The 24,018-nt window shown below is 29.8% G+C and overlaps 1 protein-coding gene across 1 annotated transcript; it reads left to right on the top strand.

Annotated features, from left to right (window-relative positions):
* Window positions 1-18,740: 18,740 nt before the first annotated feature.
* LOC118064783 (uncharacterized) lies at window positions 18,741-19,163 on the top strand. Its single transcript, XM_035079653.1, has one exon. The coding sequence runs from the start codon at window positions 18,741-18,743 to the stop codon at window positions 19,161-19,163; it is 423 nt and encodes a 140-aa protein (XP_034935544.1).
* Window positions 19,164-24,018: the final 4,855 nt, after the last annotated feature.

The following is a 24,018-nucleotide window of genomic DNA, read 5'->3' as shown; positions in this document are numbered from 1 at the left end:
AGATTTTTGACTGTGTTCTTACATATATACAGATGATTCCACTACTAGAAAAAATAAAAAAACAGTACGAAGACTAAACAACAAAACACCGAAGAGTAAAAACTTGAACATGCAACAACGTGTGGATCTTCCTTTCCAACAAAAAAAGATATCAGAAGTTGCTGTTTCAAAATAAACAAATATTAAACCGCGCATGATTTTGGTGACAAATAACAAAATTACACATTACAGCGTTAATAAAACATTATTTTTTAATACTATATAACCAGTATGAACGGTAATCTAGTATTCATGTCGAAAATGTATTTTTGTCGTAGATAATTGAAAAATAATGTCTAGCAATAGAATGTAAATTTTTTGAGGTCAAAAAAACTTTAAATATAAACTACATATTTTTCTTCCAAATGCAATCTGACAATATGAATCATACTTTAGACAACTCATACGATCTGTAATATAAAACATTTACTTTCCATTAGTAGATTCTACTTCTTATCTATGCTAATACTAGGTTATATCCGTGACTTTGTCAGCGTCAATACTATTTGACTGATATAAACAATGAATTGAGAGAATTAATAAACGAAAATCTTAAACCATGTTTTTCTTTAACTAATTGAATGAATTTCTAATCTATCGTAAACGATTCATATGGTATAATTATATTACATAATGATAGATTGATTAAACGAAGTTTCGGATTACAGTTTCGTAGTTGAAATGACCGAATTTCAGATATATATATTGTTTTGTAATAGAATTAAAAAAAAAAAAAAAAATTGACGGAATCGTGCACTGAGAATAATCGAGATAGTTGAGCCAATTGTCTACGTCAATAAAGGAAAACAAGTTACGATAACTAATATTTGTAGTTGCGGTAACTGAAAACTAGTTGCTGCAACTAGAGAACTGCATGGAAAATATTTTCTCGTACTTTTTAGTATATAAACCTTACTATTAGATAATGTAAAAAGTACCACTTCCGATTGTAATTTTTACTTTACATTTTGTAAAATTTCTGATAGTCACAGGCAACAGATATTAAAAAGGAAAGTTTATTAAAATGACAAATTCTTAATACAGAATCTTCAAGTGACTTCTCATCTGTGCTAGTTTCAGTTACAAACACACATAAACAAACCAGTCGCCGAGGACTACTACCTCGAAGTAGTTGATAGGTCGAAGTTGTGTCAACTACCGAATAGTAGTTGGTGTGACTAAAAAAATATAATTGATAAAACTATTTTACAGAAGTATAAAAAACCTCAAAAAATGGAAATTAGTCAGGCGAACTGTTTAAAAATCGTTCTATCACTTACAAAAAATTAGTTGCCACAACAGCAACAATGTAGTTGACGTGACTATACGTTTGTTGTTGTTACAATGACCAGCGACTGTTATGATAACAATCCTGAAGTAGTTGGATGAATTACTAAGGAACGGTCGCATTGACTACAAAAATATAATTGAATAATTATAATATATTTATAAATAATTTATGTTGTCAGAATAAAAGTACTTTTCATAGCTATGAAGCACATGGCTCTATTAACTCCAAAAAGATTTTACAACGAACTACTTTTATTGTGGTGCTAAAAGCGACAATTTGTATGTTCGTATAACTCCAACTAAATATTTTATAAAACTATTATTGATTTGTTACCATAAATATGGTCCATTATTCCAAGGAACCTTTCCTTTGTAGTATCTACATTCTTATAAATATGTTTGTCTGTTTTACTCATATGTAGTAAGTGCAACTAGTAAAAAAAAGAAGATTCATCTATGTCAAACGTTATATATGTGTACAATTGTTATTAAATTTTATAGAATGTATGATTCTCATATGATTAATCATTTTTAATGTATAAAATACTTTTTTGTCATAAGCTTAATCTTTATTGTTGATGGTCAATAATTTGGAGTTTTTTTTTCTATTCACTAAACAAATATACAAATGAAACGTTGGCATGATGATTGAAATATAAGATTATTACATGGAATTTAAGATTTCCGCTTAACATAATGACTATGTTTTGTAGTTTAAAAAACAATAGCGAATGATGGTACGTATATATATTGGAATCTATCCTTGTTTACTATTTCATAACTTTGTAAGTGCTTTTTTTTCGTTATTATTTTGAATTTTTGCTATAAATGTGCATTGCATTTAATCATCAGAATGCAAAATCAGATTTTTCTTTAAAAATGATCATGATTTGACTATATATCGTAAAATTTTTCTTATCAATTTTAATGATAGCATTATTTTTATATTAGACATTATCAATGACATTTAAGTTACATTTGCTTTCAATCTACTTTGTCTGCTTATCGTTTATTTCAGTACTACCATGAAGTCAAATAGCTATTTTTAATGCATTGTAAAAAAATAATGGAAAATTGATATTTATGTAATTGTTATCATTACTAACGGTATATGATTCATTTTCTATTAATCTAATATTATTGTCTTACTTATGTAGTACAGTACTGTGATTTTTATATGAAAATTATCGAAATTTAAAGTGACTGATTGAAATGCGATTGATATTAGTGAGAATTATTTTAAAGGGGCGCAAAAGTTTAATTGAATGTAAATGAGCATTCAAAAGTTAAAAGAATAAATCTAAAACTTGAAAAATTTTAATCAATTCAGCATATATGAAATGCAATCTACGCAAAAAACAATATCTTCAATGATAATTATTAAAAACTTATCGAGTTTTTTTATGGGAGGACGGCATCTCCAATTATCACTGAATCTTCATAAATATCGATGAAAAATGCAACAGTTATATTCAACAATATGATAATTATGAGGATCACATCAAGTGGTTTTTTTATGAAAGGTAGACACCTCCAATTATTATTGAATCTTAACAAAATTGACACTTTTATTCATTCTAATGAATCCTAATTAAAAAGCCATGTCCTAAAATCACGATTGTATCTGTATCTTTTACATGATTACTCACTGTTCAAATATCCGGATTAATTCTTTTGCCTCTGATATAAATGTTAATTTAATTTCCAATAAGTATCTAAATTATTTTACATTGTGCAGAATGTTTTACATGTTAAGCAAGCGTCAGCTTAAAAATAGTATGACACTTGCGAGATCGTTGCATTCAAATTATTTGAAAGTCCAACAGCACAATTAGTGGTTGAAGAAATAAATTTTAGTCCCTTGTTAACTTCAAGATCAGTAATAACCTGAAAAAATTTTTATAGATTTAATAAGAATCCAGAAACTAGAAAAAAATTATTATAATAATTTACTTTATTCCGAATAGAAAGTGCATTACTATGTCCTTTAATCGTTGGTTTCCATAATTTGATAGCTTGAAATCTCAATCAATTAACTTCAATCCAAATGTAGATTGAATTGTGGATATGTAGAAAAATATTCGTCAACCTTTTATCGTTTCTTATCATGATTTTTGTGTGTGTTTTTTTTACAAAATCAGTATCAAATTACTGTCATTTTGATTCATTATTCTTCATTGTTCTTATTTCCACTGCTTTCATTTTCATCACTATCATCAGGTTCTGTATCACTCAGTAGATGATCTCGGTATTCAAGGGGTAATTGTGAACAAGATACATATAATATATATTCACCTATGAATTTAAAACCAAATTGTATGATGATAATCTTCAGTTCATTTATTGTGACAATAATCACTATCGAATTCAGTAGTAGTTTATACTAAATTTTATAAATATATGACTTTTTTAAATACAGTTTAATTTTAATTAACAGAAAATTATGAAAACGATTCGAAATCAATCTCTTTGAAATTGTAAAAATGATAGTAAACTTACCCTACAAATGTCTTCTGATAAATGAAGAGACGTAGATTATTGTAATTAAATGACTCAACATTAATTATTGATATCTGAAATAAAAAACATTTTATACGGACAAATATATTCCAATGAAGATCTTTTCTCAAATACAGAAGCTTTTTTCCATAATTTATAATTAACTCGAGTTCACTTTCACAGTAAAGGTAAATATTTTAGCAACGAAAAATGGCAGAAATTTTGATATCACTATATAGATTGTAATTGGACATTATTTTTCATGTTTTTTTACAATAATTAATGTATATGCAATACTTAATGAATTAAAATGATAATTTCAAAATAATACTTGCACCTTCAATTGTTATGATGAAATGATAGACTCCATCGAATTTGTTTCCAGTTATATTCACCACAAACACTTTTTAATATTAATTTTCCCTTCAACTACAATTTACAATTTTCTTTGTTCGGGAAGTCACTAAAGAAAAGATTCTCTTCTGTTCGCCACCACGAGGTTTATGCGTTCACAGTTTGTTGACGGGTATGCGATCGTCAAATTTTCACTACTACAAACAATTGTATATTATATACTATTGATACGCTAACACATGAATAGTCCCCACCAAAAAGATTTTGCGTCACAACGATCTTCAAACTGGTGGTTATAGTTGAACCGGACAACGACTGTTGCTTCCATTCGGCAATATACGTCTACAAGTTTATAAAAAAAAACATACGAAACAATACATTCTTATTAATAAATAGTAAATTAACAAATCTGATCCGATGATGGAAGTTTTTAACTTTCGACAATTTTCTGCGACTTCTCTAATAGTTCGTGGCCTAATGCTAACTCCGGACAAGTCCAATTCTTGTAGTGAATAATACGAAAGTTTTATGATAGTTGACACCGGTGATGCTGAGACTCTTGACAGTTTCTCTTTATCTTTCAAAATAACTCGATCGAATAAAGTCTTACGATCATGAATGATATTGAATGGTTCTACAAAAAAATATCTTTCATAACATCATCATAGAAATTGCTAAAATGATCGTCTGGAACTGATCGATCCCTTCTACCAATAGAATAAGGCTTTTTACAGTGGTATTCCAAATATTCCATGATTTTACAGATGAAAATATCACAATTGTCGATTTCACAAGAATAAATTTTTGATAAGTACAATTGCAATTAAAAAGAAAGCGTAACAGCTTTGAGTGACAAACATACGTTTATCGACATCACACGATCGTGATCAATTCCAAGTATAAAAAACCAATATTTATATTAAAATTTTACGTATATTACACTTTGATGATGTATAAAAACTTATAATTATAAGTAAAGGATATATAACTTTCTAATAATTTTCTTTGTTACAATGATACTAACAATAAAACTTAGGAACAAATATAGCATCGTACCAGCGTACAAAAGGATTATGAACCTTGAAAGCGTCTGTTTCTATATAAACAAAAATTGCGTCGTATCGGCGTGAACGCAGGATATGTATTGTCCACGTGATTGAATTTCTTGAGTGACGCAGTACTATAGTGTGTATACGCATTTGTTGGCATGCTTCCGTCTTTTTAATTTGAGTGATTTGAATAAGTGTTTCGTAATTTATTACAGCTGTTGAGTTTCCTTTTTTGTTCATTATTTAATTTCTTCTAATCTTACAGTAAAGATGTTTATGGTAGTGATCACTTCTTGAAAAAACAATGGGATCATTGCAACAGCGACTTGAAGAATACATCAGAAATGATGAAAGAAAGCGTGAAGAAGAAGATCGTCAAAGTAAATGAAAACTAGGGTTGATACGAATTGTTCCAGCAGGATACAATGATGCTGAAGATAATTTTGTATCACGACCACTGCCAATGCGTACAATACGTCCTTATCCTAAATTAAGAAATGATAAAGGTGAAGATGTATTAAAACTGATGTTATTCAACCTACCACCTCATAGGAAAGAAAACGATATTCGACAGATGCCTTTCAAAGATGTTTCTAATTGTAAAATTTAAATAAATAGCATAAAAGCATGGATAACCGTAAGTTCTCTCGAAGAAAGTTTATTCCATTCAAAAAACATCAAAATGATCGAGATATATTGTAAGAGTGGTACCAGCGATAATACAGCCAACACCTCAATCAACAACTCTTTATATTCGTTCATTCGATGTATCACTTTTTATAGATGATAATTTCAGCAAACTTTATGATAAAATTATGGAATTCATTATATAATATTTATCATTTCGAGATATATTTTGTCTGATGTGTCGTTCTAAATTTTTATCACGAAAAATCCCAAGATTGAGGCGAAACATCATCATCCAGCCTTCTACTCAAACTTCACAACTCTCTTCTACAGCTCTACATTTCTTCGTTCGACCTTTCCGAATAAGAAATGAACATAAGTACCTATTTAAGAAAATAATTTTAGCAGCATATAATTCGTTATAAGATTTAGATTTGTCGGGAATCATAATTTCATCAAAAATTATTAAAGGAATATCAGAAAATTGCAGAGTCTTACATACATTCATTATCGGCAATACTACAGGGACTTATGATCGAGAAATGCAAACATTATTTCTGCAAGAGAATCTAACTTCAAAGACAATTATCAAACTTGGCATTTGTTACAACAATAACTTTACTGGAGAATCCTTTGTTCATGCTACATCATCAGCAATTAAATCAATTGTATTAAAAGAATGTCACAAATTACAGGCCAATCACCTAGTGGATTTTTAGGAAAGAAGCAACGTCACCAATTTAATGATAGATGATAATGATGCAGTGGGAACGAATGCATTTTATATTTTTATAAAAAGCTTATAGAGAAGCAGTATGAAAAATCTTGATATTACACTTAACAAATATTTCACTTCAAAATGGGATATGTTGAGAGATTGGGATTAGCCTTTTACAACATTAGAAGAACTAACGATAAAAGGATTTAAAACAGTCGAGAGTAACATAATTAATTGCTTCCTGACTAGTACACCCAGTTTGAAATTAATTCATATTTCAAGTAAGTAGTAGTTTTAACCGATTTTTTAAATTAAATGTTTTAGAAATATCACTGTCATTAAATTATTTAATTCCAGATTTTCATATGAAAACGGAAATTTTAAGATTCGACTGCACTATTGTTAAAGACATAACATTGACAAATGTCAAGTATGATGCGTTCTGGGATTTTCATTTACCTCTATTAAAATTGATGACTATCAACAATCCTGCTACGTCGTTGAAACTATTAAAAAGTTTTATATGAAACAATAGAACTTTAAAAGTGGTTGATCTAAGGAACGCTGGTCGCTTGTTTGAATTAGAGGAATTTCTGGCTTTACAATTTCCGAACAGAAATGATCAATTCACAAAATCAACTGACGTAGTCTTTAAACAAAGTTTAAAATACATTTGTACTAAAATAAATGCTAAGTTAAGGCATCATGTCTCGTCAGGAATTCCTCTAATTAAAATAAGGTTCTCGTAATATGTTGATCTATAAGGCGTCGTCCTTCCTTTAATTCAATAATAACATTATCACGCATAGAGCTCTATACTTAACTCTATGCTATTTGTAACAAGAAATTTAAATGATTTGCATCGTTTTCTTATATTATAATATTCTGTACCAATTTATTCATTGTGATTCTGAAAATTCGTGAAGCTCGGAAGTCGATTGGGGATGGGCCCTAATTAGTCCGAGTGATGAGTATTTTTATTGGTTACCGGCAAGGTGACCAGATTTTAATTCTTTAATTGAGTGAGGTTAGCTATTCAGTAATTAATTACTGAACAAATTCATTTATTGTAATTCCTAAGAATTCTTATTGTTGCTTAATTACAGAAAAATATACTTTGAAATTAATTAATCCAATCAACTGTAAGAAATATGAAACTGTTGACATTCATAGCATAGCGTTTAAGAATGATTTTGAAATGTAACATTACTTCAAAAGACCTTTTGTATACTCTTATTATAAATACTTAAGAAATAAACAATTTGCAATTGAAAAGTATTCAGTAAAGTTAAATGATTTATTTTTTTATGTAATTAGAAAGAATAATCTAATAGCCGAAGAAAAAAACAAGTTCAATCATAAAACAACTACAGATTTTTATAATTTATATATTAAAACAGACTACTTGATGTTCTGTAATTACCTTCCGTTCATGACCTTTCTATTATTCAACATCTGATCAAACCTTAAATAATTTTTGTGACGGATATAATCATGTACTTTACAAATGCGTTGTCCTTCTTTCATGTTAATAACAACCTTAACACGTATAAAGCTCTGTAATACGTAATAATTGTTAGAAGTAAATTTTTATTTCTATCTGTGATAAATTAATGATGGACAAGAATGTTCAACAATTATTATCAAGTTTTCCTACATCAAGAAAAGATTTACATTAAAAACGCAACTCTATTATTAGTTCTATTTTTATCATTTTAATAATTTGAAATATTTTTAAGTCATTCATTTACCTGTCGATAAACAGTCACTACAACTAACTTTACGAGTTGCTGATTGACTACTTTTATGGAGTTCGATCAACTGTAAATAGCAACATGGATCTGTAAGTTACATTGACAGCTAAGTAGTTGTCGTAACTACTAAAGCAGAGTTCAATGCTTCTGGTTATTACAATCATTTTAATATCATTGATATAACTTATTATAAAAAGTCACTTCAACTAACTCTGCGAGTTGCTGATTAACTACTCCGACGGAGTTCGATTAACTGTGTAAATTATAGTTATCATTTCTCAGTTCCCGCACCTATCAGAAAATAGTTGCTCTAACTACTTTACGAAGTTGAATGCTCAAAGTTGTTTGAATTTTTTCGAATTGGTTCATCCAACTTCTTTTGTATAGTTCACCGTACTATTCCTTTCACCCAACTATTTACAGGTAGTTGACCCAACTATACTCCTTTTAACTATCGTGGATAGTTACTTCAACCAGTTTTTTAGTTGCAGCAACTATTTTTCAGTTTCCGCAACTACAAATATTAGTTGCCGTAACTAGTTTTCGTTTTTTGATGTAGATGGTTGGCACAACTATCTCGACTTTTCTCAGTGTATGCATCAATGAAGCAAATTTGTTTGAAAGCCGAACGAGTGCGGTGAGTTTACATCTTTGACCTATAGTCTTAGAACCAAATGATTTAAGATAAAACAAAATGGCTTTTTCTGTTTCTAATCTATGAATCCATAAAACATTTTGTGTGTTCTGATTTGTATCGTGAAAATCACTAATTATATTGACTCTCTGTACCCTTGAAAAACGAGTTTAGTTCTGGCCGGATATGTACTATGAGATTGTGCGAATCTGATTAGATATGCCATACAGATTCAAATGTAAGCAGATTAAAAGAACTCACCATTGGAAAAAATCTTATCTATTCCATATCCTTCTAATAATATACTGGATGTTGTAAAAGTTTTTGAGGTATCAAATTTTCTGCAATTAAAACAACATCAGTCTTTGATTATTTCAATAACATCACTGATTTTTATATTTAAAAATATTCATTTTTTGCCGACGGTAAGAGATAGAGCAAAAACAATGGAATTTTGGGGCGTTTTCTACAGGGGGATCGTACTTTTAATCCTTAACGATTAATAAGGATTAAATCGTTTTGTTCATAATAAATTTACCATTTTTATTCCAGTTTATAATATAAAGAGTGAAAATACAAAGTTGAATACAAGAATACGTGGAATCTTTCCAAAAATAGCCCCATGGGCTGTAGAAAATTGCGCGCTGAGTTTAAATGACGAGGACGATAATCTTTGTTCTTTAAATGCTATTTTCGTGAATATACGTAACTTGAAAGATTACAAAAAGTCGTAAAATAATCATACGCCAAGTATTGGATTTGGATGAAATCAATTATAGTTATCAAAATTAAATAAATTTATTTTATTTGAAATTGTTAGGTATTTTTTAAATTAAAATCATAGATAATTTTTGATGATCACATTGGAAAGAATCTCTTCTTTTCCATGTTCTCATCATATCTTTGAATTACTGAATGCTGTAAAAATATCATCTTTTTTTTCTCTTTCCAATGGAAAAAGAGAAAACGTAGTAGCCGCGCCAAGTTTTTGGGGTATCAAATTATTTGCAATTAAAATCACCGAATTTTTCTTCATGTGATTATTTTTTCTATATTTTATACTATGGGGTTGAGGATTGAAATTTCATTTTTGTTGCTCTATCTCTTACCGTTGGCGAAATATGAATATTTTTGAATATAAAAATCAGTGATGTTATATAGATGGTCAAAAACTGATGTATTTTTTACTTATTTATCATGTTATCGAATAATTTATCATTAATTTTCATTCTGCCATTATCTCGATCATAGTGTCATCTTTATATATTATTTATTAATTGATATGGATAAGGTTATACTATTATTTATCATTGTCAGCATTATAAGATCCTGATAATGAATTTATTTTATAATTAGCGCCTCAATAATCTGTACATATTATTTACCAACTCATTGTTTTTACTATACTATAGTAACCTTACAGTGGTACCAACTTTATAAAAAAAATTTGTATTTGAGCGAAATTAATCTGTATTTTCTCAAATCTTGTATATGATGGCGTGGCCAATTATTAATTATTCAAAATAAATAATATCGAAAGACAATAGCATCCCTTATCTATCCCTGAAGTAAACTTATGAGGTTTTCCGAAGTTTTTATAGCATGTTTAAGTCATTATAATAAAGAAATTACAATTTAACTAAATTCAATTACTAAGGGAGGGCAATGAGTGTGAAGACAATGTCTGAAGAGTAGGGCTAAAATAGCCAGGGATAGTAGCGGAATAATGTTAACGTATAGGCGAAAAATCAGTACATAAGGTATGCAAAAATTAAGCAAAAACGTTAGTCTGATTTGAACACCAGATCCTTGTTGGTTGAAGCTTTCTCAGTCTTCGCACATCTTCCGCAACCATATTATTGCACCAAGTCCGACCCATCGTAATCGCAAAATCATAAAGTTGTTTCTAGCAATCTTTGAATAAAAAATGTAAAATAATTTCAGCATTAATTAAGTTTGCTCCCTAGCGAATACTTTAAAGCGGAAAAAGTATACTCGTCATTTGTAAAGACATGAAAGTTGACATGCAACTTAGAAATTATATCTTCATCCTGAAGTCTTATGAAAGAATTTCATTTTATTTGAAAGAAGAACATTGGAACAATTTCTATAGAAAATTAATGAATTCTTATTGGTAAATAATATTCATCAACAAATCAACTATTTTTATAAAAGAAATATGGGACTGTGTCTCATAAGATCCTACAAGAATTTATCAGTTAATGACGCCGTTTGATAAATATGATGAATGTGGAATCAATAGAATAATCCTTAGGTTGTAAATAATTTATTTTAAAGATGAATTATATTCTTACTCGATAGATATTTTGAAAATGAGATAAGCTGTCTTGACATTTGATTTATGAATATTGATATTTTTAGATGAAATGAATAAATTCAATCTCTAATCATTGGATTATATATAAGTATTCGTGTATATATGAATCTATAAATATATATCTCTATTGACTAATCAGATAAGTCACCGGTTCACCCAGTTAAATTTTACTACTTTCTATTACATCACTGAGCACTGCTACAAATAATAAATATTCACTTGAGATTGGTAAATAATTACTTATTTCTTCTCAGAGAGCAGCCAGAGAAATATTTTCTTTTTAAAGAAGTCCGATATTGTCTAGTCAAGTTAGACTTGAAATGGCAATTCTTCTAACTCGGACAAACTCTGACCTCAGACTGAAATATTCCTAGGTATACCAAATTTGATTGGGGATCGCTTTAAGGGGGTGGTGAACCGAGCTACAAGGTGAAAAGTGGGTAAGATTGCTCTAAAAGCTCATTTTTAACGTTTTCAGCGTAAACAATTATAAATATAGACAAATGTTCTAAACAAAAGTCGTGAATAATATGGAAATCTACAACTTTTATATAAAACTATTGTTTATATAAAATAAATGCTATATATTGTTTATATAGCATCTATTGAAGCTTTCGAGAAAAATTAATTCGAAGTTACAAATTTCCAGAATTGGAAATTTCTTTTTTTACTAAATTCATAAAAATAAAATTTAAAAACAAGAAGTCCTTTACTATTTTTTATTTTTTTAAAAAGTGGCATAGGGTACTTATTTAAACTCTCTTGAAAAAGTACCCTATGTCATTCTTTTAAACAATATTTAATTTATCATACATTGGTGACAAGCCATGTTTCTCTGTCTTGAAAAAGACATTTCATTTCAGTACCTCGCCTTATAGGGCATAATTCTGAAAATAGCTGTATTTCTTGCGACGGCGTTACTTAAAACGTGATATTCCCCTTGAGGAAGGCACGAGAATACACGGATCTAATCCAAAGTCTTACGACATACCACTACGAGTCCAACCTCAATTGACCGAGAGCACCTGGTTCTACAAATAATAATAACAAACTATTTGCAAGTGAGCTCAAGTTAATTTCAATCAACTTTACTTAAAAAACAGAATCGATTAAAACTAACTTGCACATAGTTTGTTATTATTATTTTTATTCTACCCTCCGTTACCTCATGTATCGTTAAAAAAAAAATCAAAAAAATGAATATCATTAATTGACTCAGCATTAAAAACTTTATCGATTGATGCTATTTAATTTTGCGATTTTTTTTTATGTCACTTGGGGTGATTACTCTATACAATGCTGGTGATCACTTAGTTTTCTTTAAAGTCTTACAAATGCTGACCTTGTGACGTCAGCTATCCTTTCCTATATTTTGAATACATAAACATAACCCTCCTTGTCTATCCCATGGGTTTTGTTTACGTTGTGTTTCGTTTAGGCACGTTTATTATGATCAAATACTCGCAATGAGTGTGACAAGCGCTGACATATCGCTTTGTTTCTCTTACAGCAGTATCGTGCCCAAAGGGTGTTCAATATTTTCATTGTTTTGAATTTTTCCAACCTTTAGAGGTCAATAACTTTTTACCTGTTACAGGTAAGGTTGCGAAAATGCGGACTTTTTTATGTAAAATTTTAGCCGCTACAACTTTTGTTTAAAATATTTTTTTTTATATCTGTTATAGTTCTCGAAAAAAATGAGAACAAACATGAAAAAATGCATAAAAAAGCGTTTAAAGGGTGATTTCAACCCTTGCCCGGTGTCGGAGCTCACTTTTTTTTAGGAGAAACTAATTCTACATCCCCTACAAATAGTCTATTAAAATTTTGTCCATTTCAAGATTTCACGATTTAAAATCTAATATGACTGGACTACAAGTGCGGGCTTGGATTTCGGTCGCCCGTAGTACCAGTTTTATCTGCTTCGGTCGGCGTCCTCAGTTATTAATGGTGTGAGGGAAAGCACCATTATATAATCAACAGCTGAAAGAATATATGATTAATAATATAAAGTTTTCCTGAAAGATGTAAAAGTTACCTCATGATTTTATAGATGCCTGAAAAATTAATGAAATGAAATAAATAAAAAACTAAAAGACCAAATAAAAAATAAGAACTCTCTCGTAGATTCACCTAATTTCCTTAAACAATTTCTTTTCCACGCACCTTTTTACAAATTGTGCGAGCACTCTACATGTGTCTTTGGTTCGTTCACGTTTCAGCGCTATTTCAGGCCAACTTTAATTGCGACCAACGTTTATTGCTGAACGTATGACCGATATGAGATCATTCCGTTTGTCTCTATATGTAAGACAGCGTAACAAGAAATGTCCCGCTGTGTCATCGTCTTCCCTGTTGCAGTCAGGGCAAATTGGATTGGTTTTCGTGGCATATCGTACACAATGTATACGAAATATACCATGTCCGGTGAGTACCGGAGTCATTGGGTTGTTTAAGCGAATTGAAGGATTGTCAAGTCTATCCGCTACACTTAGAAAGGAGTAATATTAGTCTAGTAGCCGTAAATTTAAGCCCTATGCTATCGTGCATTAATTATAGGATGGAAATAAAAATTTTTTGGTTATAGATTCTTGTAGAAGATGATGAGACGAGCATTTATGCAAATTTTTATTACTCGGGAAGAATAATTACTGTTGTTTATCAAGTGTCCAAATTTGGCAAATTGCATTTTTCGACCTTTTTCCACTTACGTAGCGAGAACGGTGATATAAAAAATATATAAATATATATAAAAAATTTTTTTACCGTAAAGGGGCGGGACCGTCTAGTGTAGGAGGACAGGTGAACGATGACTGTTGCAACGTGTAGAATTAAATATTTGAAAAACTTGAAAATACTCTAAAATGAGTAAAAATTGATAAAAAAACATTAATAATATACCAAATCGCACGAGAAAATTGCGTAGAATGCATTTTCTAATGGAAAAAGATATAAGCTATTATCTGCTAATTTAAAAAAATGTAAAAAAAAGTTTTATAATTACTAATAAGTGACCTGTCCACGATAGACAGGTGCATTCATGGACTTTTTTGTAGAGAATTCGATTCTCTACAAAAAAGATGTCAACTTTTTTTTATATGTCTACAGTTCTCGCTACGTAAGCGGTGAAAGGTGGAAAAATGCAATTTGCCAAATTTGGACACTTGATAAACAATAGTAATTATTGTTTTCGAGCAATAAAAATTTGCACAAATACTCTCATCATCATCCTCTACAAGAATCTATAACCAAAAAATTTTTATTTCCATTCTATAATTAATGCACGATAAATTCACACGGCTACTAGACTATATGTTTCACGGGCCGTATTTAACGCATCCCATGCGGCCCACTATATCTTAATTGTTAAACCGACACTCCTGTGTGATAAGTATTATAATAATTTACTTCATCACATTAATTCCATTTATTGAGACGTAGGTTCTCGTAAAATAGAACTTTATTGCGACAATTCCTTTGAAGAACAAAACTCTTTAAGTGTTTTATATTAGAAGAGAAAAGCCCTGTTAGTCCAAGATCTTCTCGTTTTGCCTTTTTGGCCGCTACCAAACTATTTTATCAATTCTTCAAATTAATTAATGATCAATATCTTCGGACATAACAAAGGTATCGTATTGAAGTGACCAATTAAAGAAATTGTTTAAAAATGTGTGAAAATAAGAATAATGTATGTTAATCAATAAAAATTATTCTATTGATCATTATAATTGAAAAAAGAGAAGTTCTGATTATTTTATTAATTAGAAAACTTAAAATAAATTTAATTTAGAAAAATACATAAATTACATTTTAAAGAAAATAATAAATATATATATATTTTATCATATTGATAAATATATTTATTTTTTCGTCTTATTTATCGAGTAGCTGATTGGCTTTTAACAAAAGCAGATGATTTTATAAAATGGCCCATCAATAATAATGTAATCAACAATGTTGATAAATTTTTAGCAATGGTAGGCATGCCTGGTGTACTTGGCACGATTGATTGTACGGATGTAAGATTAACAAAACCTAAAGTCGGTGCGCGAGATTTTTACAATCGCAAAAGATTTTACTCTATTAATTTGCAAGCTATAGTTGATGCTGATGCATACTTCATTACTGTTTATTGTGGAGAGCCTGGATCGTTACATGACGCTCGTGTCTTAAGAAGATCGGCAATTTATAACTCTGCTAACCAGTACAGAAATTTTCTTTTTCCTCATAATACGTTCTTAGTCGGCGATTCAGCATACCCTTCATTGACGTGACTGATAAAACCATATATGAATACAGGACAATTAACACTGCAACATCAGAATTTTAATGGGATGGTTTCGTCAACAAGAGTTGTCGTTGAGAAAGCGTTCGGGTATTTAAAAGGCAGATTTCGTCGGATAAAATTTTTCACTGAATACAAAATTATAGATTTTATAGTAAAAGTGATCACGAGCGCGTGTATTCTTCACAATTATTGTATTAATGAAAATGATATTGATGATGTTATTGACATTGATAATGATTCAGATGAAGAAGGTGATGATGAAAATAAGGATGATGAACGAAGAAACGAAGTATTTAATTTTTTAGTAGTAACTTACAATGCTATTAATTTTTATATGAACTAGTTTAATTTGTACTTATCATTAATGATATGTATGTTTTATATATTAAAATAACAAACAGTAACGAATCATGCATTTTTTTTTAGTCTTATATTAATAGAAGTCTTAAACTAATATTGGATTGTAACTCCGACCTACTTTTTTGTCTAATTTATATTAAAAGAAATATATGAAAACAATGACTTAAAATTTGTTTATAATAGAAAAATGAAAGAACATTATTAAGATATATAGAAGAAAATAATTGTTTTGCTATCAAAGTTCTGAATTAATATCAATCTGTATCAGAATGATTCGAATTCGGAGTTACATCTTTAAACAATTGCTTCATTAAACCACATTTCATCCGTTCAATTTCGAATAATTCCTTGTGACGTTTTTTTTTAAATTCCATTTTTTCATACTCTAATCTTTGCTTCAACTCTTTTGCGCGTACAGAAAGCTGTTTTTTTTCAACTCAATATTTTTCTTTTTACATTTTAACTACTTTTTATCTCGTTCTAATCGTTTTTTGTCTTGATTCGCTGCAAATTCCATAAAACTTTTAATATCTGCACGTTTGTTGAGTTTTGGTTTCTTCGCTCTGTTTATTACACGATCTTCTGTAGTCTTAGCTTTACGAATATTTGTAGTTGCTGAATTACTTGTCGAAGGAATATTTAATTTATCTGTTGCTACATTATTAGTAGTATTTGAAATGTTCTTGAATGGTATTGGAAGGGCACTGGCAAAAGTGTATGATTCGTCGGCAGTCTTTGAGTATGTCAAGATGCTATTTATTTCTTTGTAATATGGACAAGTTTTTGGACTTTGTCCAGATTTATTGTTGTGATCGACACAACGTTTGTATTTATCTATAAGTCTTTTAAATTTCCACCGAGCTTGGTCAGTGCAAAAATTGTACCCCATATATTTGAATTTTTCAAAAAGTGTTTCTTACGTTTTAAATTTGGAAAATGGATTAATTATTTCTTTAAGATGGATTTCATATAGCATTAATAGATGTAGGGTTGCTTTATGAGACCATACACAATAATTTTTATCAGCTGCTGTGCAGGTATTATTATCAGAATAATTCTTATCTTCGAGCACTTCATATTCATCATACATGTTGTTATCGTTTTCATTGGAAAAATCCTCATCTTCATTAGTGAAATCGCCATATTCATTAGTTTCGTCTTCATTTGAATCAGATGTAAATATCATGCCATGAGTAATGTGAATTCTTTTATTTACACAGTAAATATGATTTCTAACCCCCGAATACGCTACCATTTTAAAACATTGTGTACATAAATCTAGAAAAATTTTAAAATTTAATACTTGTTGAAAAAGTTTTCAGTTGTCAAAAAAATGTTATTAATTAATATAATACTTAATATAATAAATTTACTTTCTTCTTTGTTGTTCATTTCAAGCATATGCAGCATTAAAACCTGTTTTGAATTTGCCTGTTTGAAATAGTGCCCTCTACTTATTCCTAGCTAAACTATTTTTTTCACTAGATGAAAGCACAAAATCGTTTGTGTTTTCTAAATGGAAAACACCCCATGTGTTCTTGTACGCTTGTGCAGTAGAAAAACATGGTAGAAAGGGTAGATAATCAGAGGTGAGGAGCCCGAAAGCATTGAAGCAACGGAGGAACTCTCTTCTCAGTCTTACTATATATGTGTATGACGTTATCCGTGAGTTTATTTTCATATGTCGTAGTGTCGAGCAAGAGGTTGCATAATTAATCATATATTAGATTGCAAATTTCTCAGAATAATATTTGCAAGTGAGCATCCATAAATTTATTATGTATAAAAAGATTTTCCAGATGGTTAACATCAGTTTTCATTAAATATAAATATAAATACATACACGTATTTGCAGATTTGAGACAGATCATGGGTGACATTTCTTGTTGGTTACAAGTGGATGATTTAAATAAACTGGATGATAGTTTGGATAGTAAATAGTCAGAAATTGAGCTGGATCTACACGAAAATGTACTAAACGGCAATCTATTAGAAAATGGCAGTGAAAATCAATAAGGTTACTTCAGCGACAATCAACAAGGTTATAATGACAACGAGAATGAGATTAACAGTGAACACAGTAAAGCTAATGTGAAAGATGATGATGAGCAAGATTTAGTGAATAATAATTGCAACACTAAGACTTGTTCTTCCAAAACTTTTGATTTCTACATCGGTAAAAATAAAACAACTAAATGGATGAAAGCACCTCTGCCACCTACAAGAACTCAACAAAACGATATCTTATCTACCTGGCGTGAAAGGGGGTGCAAAAGATTGTAAAACACATTTGGAGTGTTGGGAATGTTTTTTTCCTCGACACATTGTCAAAGATATAGTTGAATATACAAATATGGAACTTGAAGAATTTTCAGTTCAATATACCAGATCAAAAGATTGCCGTCCAACTTCTTTTTAAAAAATCCGAGCTTTATTTGGAATTTTATATCCAGCTGGTTCTTTGAAGATGGCCTACGTAAACATTACTCATCTTTGGTCTAAAGACGGCTTAGCTCCAGAATATTTTCGATTTATTATGCGATATAATCGTTTCACGTTATTTCTACGAGCACTCAGATTCGATGATTAAAAGACAAATTAGCTCCGATTCGAGATTTATGAGAACATTTCAATCAAATGTGTGAAAAATGGTACTCATTCAATGAATATTTGACCATAGACGAAATGATGTCAGCTTTCAAGGGTCGTTGCAGCTGTAAACAATATATACCGAGCAAATCTGATAGATACGGAATAAAATCATATGTTTTAGCTGATGATAATGAATAAATGAATGAAGCTGTAGATATTGTTAAACGTGTTGCCAAATCCGTACTCAACTCTGGAAAAAATATTACAATGGACAACTGGTTCAATACCATTTCCCTTATTAAAGACTTAAGTAATAACCATAAAATTACAATAGTTGATACATTACGAAAAAATAAGCGTAAGTTACCTTTAGAATTTATCAATATTAAGAACAGAATAGTCTACAGCAGTTTATTTGGCTTTCACGATGTGTTAACGGTTGTATCCTATGTGCCAAAAGCGGATAAAAATGTTCTTATGGGTTCATCAATGCATTTGAAAGATGAGATTAATAAAAACTGTGCCAAAAAGAAGCCAGGGATTATTAATTTTTATAATCTTATCAAGGATGGTGTTGATGTGGCTGACAAACTTAAATCAGCCTATCGTGTGTCAAGATGACTTTGTAAAATATAGCTGGTATAAACAGTCAAGTAATTTATTACCAAAATACATTAGATAAAGCTTTTAGAAAAGACTTTTTACAAATTCTAACAAAATCTTTGACAAGACCGTGGCTGGAAAAAGGGCATTAACATTAACATTCCAAAAAATCGTCACGTTAACAACTTTGATCAAACAATTAGACTCTGCTGTTATTGTCCGACATACAAAAACAGAAAATCCAAAACTCAATGCCAGGATTGTCTTCATTTTAGTTGCAGAGAACATATAATTCCTGTATGTATGGAGTGCCGAAAGAAGCCTGTGCTATCTGGAAAAGAATAATAGTTTTACTGATGTTTTTTGATTTAATAGAATGTTAGCTGCAATATTAAGTTTTGTGCAATGATAACCTTGTGATATTTATAATCTAAGTTTAACTGCATTACTTAATATTAAATATTTAAAAAAAAGTCATAATTCAAATGATAATTACATATGGGCAAGTTTTTGTAAAAGTATAAAAACAATTATAAAGATAATTAATGAATTTTCTAAATAATATGAATTGTTGTACTGATAATTTATTTAATAAAATTATTTTTACCTATCATTAATATAAATCTTCAATAAATTAATCTAGTATTATTCAAATTTAATTGGAAATTTAAATTAACTAATTTAAAATAAGCGCCAAAATGTTGTTTATAATGTGGCAACGTCGCACTAATTTTAACATTGCGGTGGTTCCCCGCAGTACCACCAAACTTGGAAGAAATTTTGACGCGACCAACGAAGGGGTAAACATGACAACTATCCATATAATCAGATGAGAAAAACTCGATGATACATACGATACATCAGACTGCGACGTTATCAATTATCCACTCAGACAACATGGCGGTGTAGATGAGACACAAATTTCCCGTTTTTCGACTTTTCTTTTCCAAATTATCCTAGGAAAACTTTTTAAGGTATGTTTTTTTTTAAATAAAATTTTTTTAAATAAACGGAAATGTATTCGTTTCCCGATAATCATCGTCCATTAGTTGGAATCAATCAACTGACTGCAATCGTGACTGAATTGGTGGCCGAGGGAACCATCACGATGGAGCTTGTGTTACGTGTCTGGAACAGAACGGTCTTTCTTTCAAGTCAAGGCATAATAACGTGATATTCCCGCGCCTTGAGAAAGGTACGAGAATACACGCATCCAACCCAAAGCCTTACGACATACCTCAATTGACCGAAAGCACCTGGTTCTACATATCGTTTTTCGATTTTACAACCCCAGGTGCGGGCTTGGATTTCGGTCGCCCATAGTACCAGTTTTATCCGCTTTCATCGGCGAGTCAGCTATTTATGGTGTGAGGAGAAGCACTATTATATTATCAACAGCTGGAAGAATGTATGATTAATAATGTAAAGTAAATAAAAGGTTTGGACGAAAATGGTGCAACAAATAAAAAAGAGAGTTGTTCCTTTTCATTATGGATAATCTTTATTACTCTTTACTCACTTTAATTGAATAGAAAAATGTTTTATAAGGTTCGAATAGATGGGTAGTAGTGCTGCTTGAAAATACTTGGCAGGGCATGCTAGTTGGTTGATTAATAACCGTTTCTGTTTTCTTACTGCGGTTGCCTATCTCTTTGACACGTTGAAATCAATCTTGACTCTGACGCTTAGTCACTCACATAAAATAAATCTTAAAGGTTTTTTTAATGGATATTTTCTCTGACGAGTAGTAAAATTCTTTTATTTATCTCGCCTTCAGGTTCGCTTTCGGTATTGATTCTTTCTTACCTACCCTTGCTAAGCCCATTTTCTTTTTACGCTTTACAACTAGTCTTGGCTTGATGCTTTAGATTCTTAAAGGATATCGATTTACCGTCATTGGATAAACCTACTCTGAATGAATATGAGTTTGTTGGCATTGAGTCACCTGCTGCCAACTGCTGAACTGCCTACTGATAAAACTCGTTTTCAATATTTTGCGATATTTGGCAGCAGGCGATTTTCCGATTCATTCTTATCCAGTTATCGTTTTCTATGGGAATTTATCGTCTTACTACAAAGAAAAAATCGATTGAACAAAAGGAAATTTTAATTTGCTTCTGTCTATATGGATTTGTTGTTTAAATATCCACCTGAAATTAAATTTATTTAAAACTTTGTCTGTTTGAGTTAAAAACTTTACATAATTTAAATATAAATCATGTTCGCTCTCTAACAAATACTTCAAAGCAGTAAAACAATTGTCATTCGTAAAGATATGAAAGTTAAAAAGAAACTCAAAAATTAGATCTTCATCCCAAAGTCTTATAATAATTTTATTTTATTTGGAAGGAGAACATAAGAACAAATCCTGTAGAAAATTAATGAATTCTTATTGGTAAATAATATTCATCAACAAATCAACTATTTTTATAGTTAATAGAGTGTGTTTTATAAGATCCTATCAGAATTTAATAAATATGGAATCAACAGAACAAACTTTAGGTTGTAAATAACTTATTTTAAAGATGAATTATACATATGTCTACTCGATAGGTATTGTAAAATATAACGAAATAATAACTTTATGAAAATTATAAAAGAATTAAAACATTCATTGAATCAAATTGATAGAACTAAAAGACAAGAAAAACTTCCGGTTAGCTCAAGTCTCAGTCAGAAATTGGAGATAAACAAACTCTCCCCTTGTTGCTATAAACAACCTAATCATCAAGCAATCGTTGTCAACTAACAAACTGTCGTTAGTTGAATAATTCCTAGATGGCAATCTTATCAAAAACAGCCCCTTCCTTCTGGGCTGTACAAAAATGCGCGCCAAACATAAATAATGACAGCGATGGAATTACTAAAAAGTCCTAAAATCATTAAACGCCAATTGTTCGAATCTACGAATCAGCAATGTATAAAATGAATTATTTTCTTCGGTTTTTTTTTTTGAAAAAAAATTTAGTACGTTTAATGACACAGTAAACATAACAAAAAAAAACTTTGTGTGACGAAAAAAAATTGAAAAAAAATTTTTCAATTTCGTATATTATGAACGAAGCAATGATAATACTTCATAGTATGCTTAATCGAAAGTCAACAATCGCTTTCCGAGCAAATTCTTAATTTCAACCCATGTTTATATTATAATAAGAAAAAAATTTTAAATGTAAAAATTATAACCTGCAAAAATCATCTTATAATTTGTATAGAGACATGAATGCCTCGTCGTGACGCAAGGGGTTGATGGTGGCGATTTATGCTTGACGCACGAGACACTACCGTATCTCTTGATAACGATCATCATAATTTGACATGAAAGATACAATAACGCTTTATAATAACTAATAGGACATAAATTGAAATTTAAAAAAATTATAAAATAAGGACATGATTAGATATTTTGGCGTAGGGAAAAACAATAATAATTAATAGAACATTTGAAAATTATGTATGATTGACTATACGTTATTATAACGGATCAAATGAGCTTAAAATAATTAAATTTTATTCGTAAATTGTTGCTAAAACACCCTAAATTGGCTATTATCAGCCTCAAATATTTAACAAAATAATTCTAGAGCCAACAATGGGGCGTTATCAAAAAAAATAACCTCACAATATATATAAACCCATCTAATGTATTATTTAGGGACCGGGGACTGGTATCCCCCTCTCGATTTTCGAAATTCCGGTTAAAGAAAAAACAATAACCCTGCGAGTACAGCGTATGCAATTACAGTGTACCTTTACCTTCATTTTCACCTTTTTTTTTCAAAAAACAAAAGAAATTCATCACAACGTGGCAACGTCGTGCCCTCAAATAATACCTTGTATATAGACCAGTGGCTCAAATAATACGTTGGATACATGATTTTTTTTGGGGACTGCCCCCAAACTATACGAATGTCTTCAAATAATACCTTGTACTTAAGAAATGTCCCCAAATGACACTCTGATTAGATTTATATGTATTGTAAAATATATGTGTGTCCATCTATAGATGGATTGACTAACGACAGTTTGTTAGTTAACGACGATTGCTTGATGATTAGATTGTTTATAGCAACGAGGGGAGAGTTTGTTTATCTCCAGTTTAGAACAAAAGCCCCGTCTACAATAGGACATTAGACATTAAACTTTAGGAATAAGAAACAAAGCTTAGTCCATAGGAACGGAACATTAAACACTATCGTAAACATAAGCGGAAATGTCGATGCTTTATTTAATGTATATGTGTACTTTAAATTTTATTTATGTAAAGTGGTGATTTTTAAATTTATTCAAATACCTAGTGCAAATAATGAAGAAGAAATATATATTAGTGTATTTATGTGCGAAAATTTTATAAATTAATGCATTTTTATAATTCGAAAAAATAAATCATTAATTTTTATTGAATAAATGATTTTTATTAATTCAAAACAATTAATATTTTTGAAAAATAATCATTTGGATAAAATTGTGTATAAGCCTGATACGTAATTTTATTTAACTGAGTGTTAATTACATTATTACATCTCTTGAAAGGTATTTTATTATTATATTTCATTGTAAATATAATAAATAATTATTTTGATATTTATTAGTTTTATCTAATTTACAGAACTGCTAATATAATGCATTGAATAGATATTCAACTCCAGAGATTCAACGAGTTCCTTTAGACTCTTTTTTATTACAAATGAGAATTCGATTTTGTCTTTGAAAGAACATGGAGCTTTGACAGAAAATGAATAACTTGCTTGTATAACTTTTGTAACAATAATTAGAATTTATTTCCATACATAAACTTTATTAAATACAAATAAAGATTGTATTTGTGTACCAATATATAAATTTTTTATTCAATATCATTAGTTTTAGATTA

Source organism: Chelonus insularis, unplaced genomic scaffold (genome assembly GCF_013357705.1).
Source record: "Chelonus insularis isolate UGA/USDA-ARS -01 unplaced genomic scaffold, ASM1335770v1 contig_24_pilon, whole genome shotgun sequence".
Lineage (NCBI taxonomy): Eukaryota > Metazoa > Arthropoda > Insecta > Hymenoptera > Braconidae > Chelonus > Chelonus insularis.
This window is presented reverse-complemented; position numbering and strand designations above follow the sequence as displayed.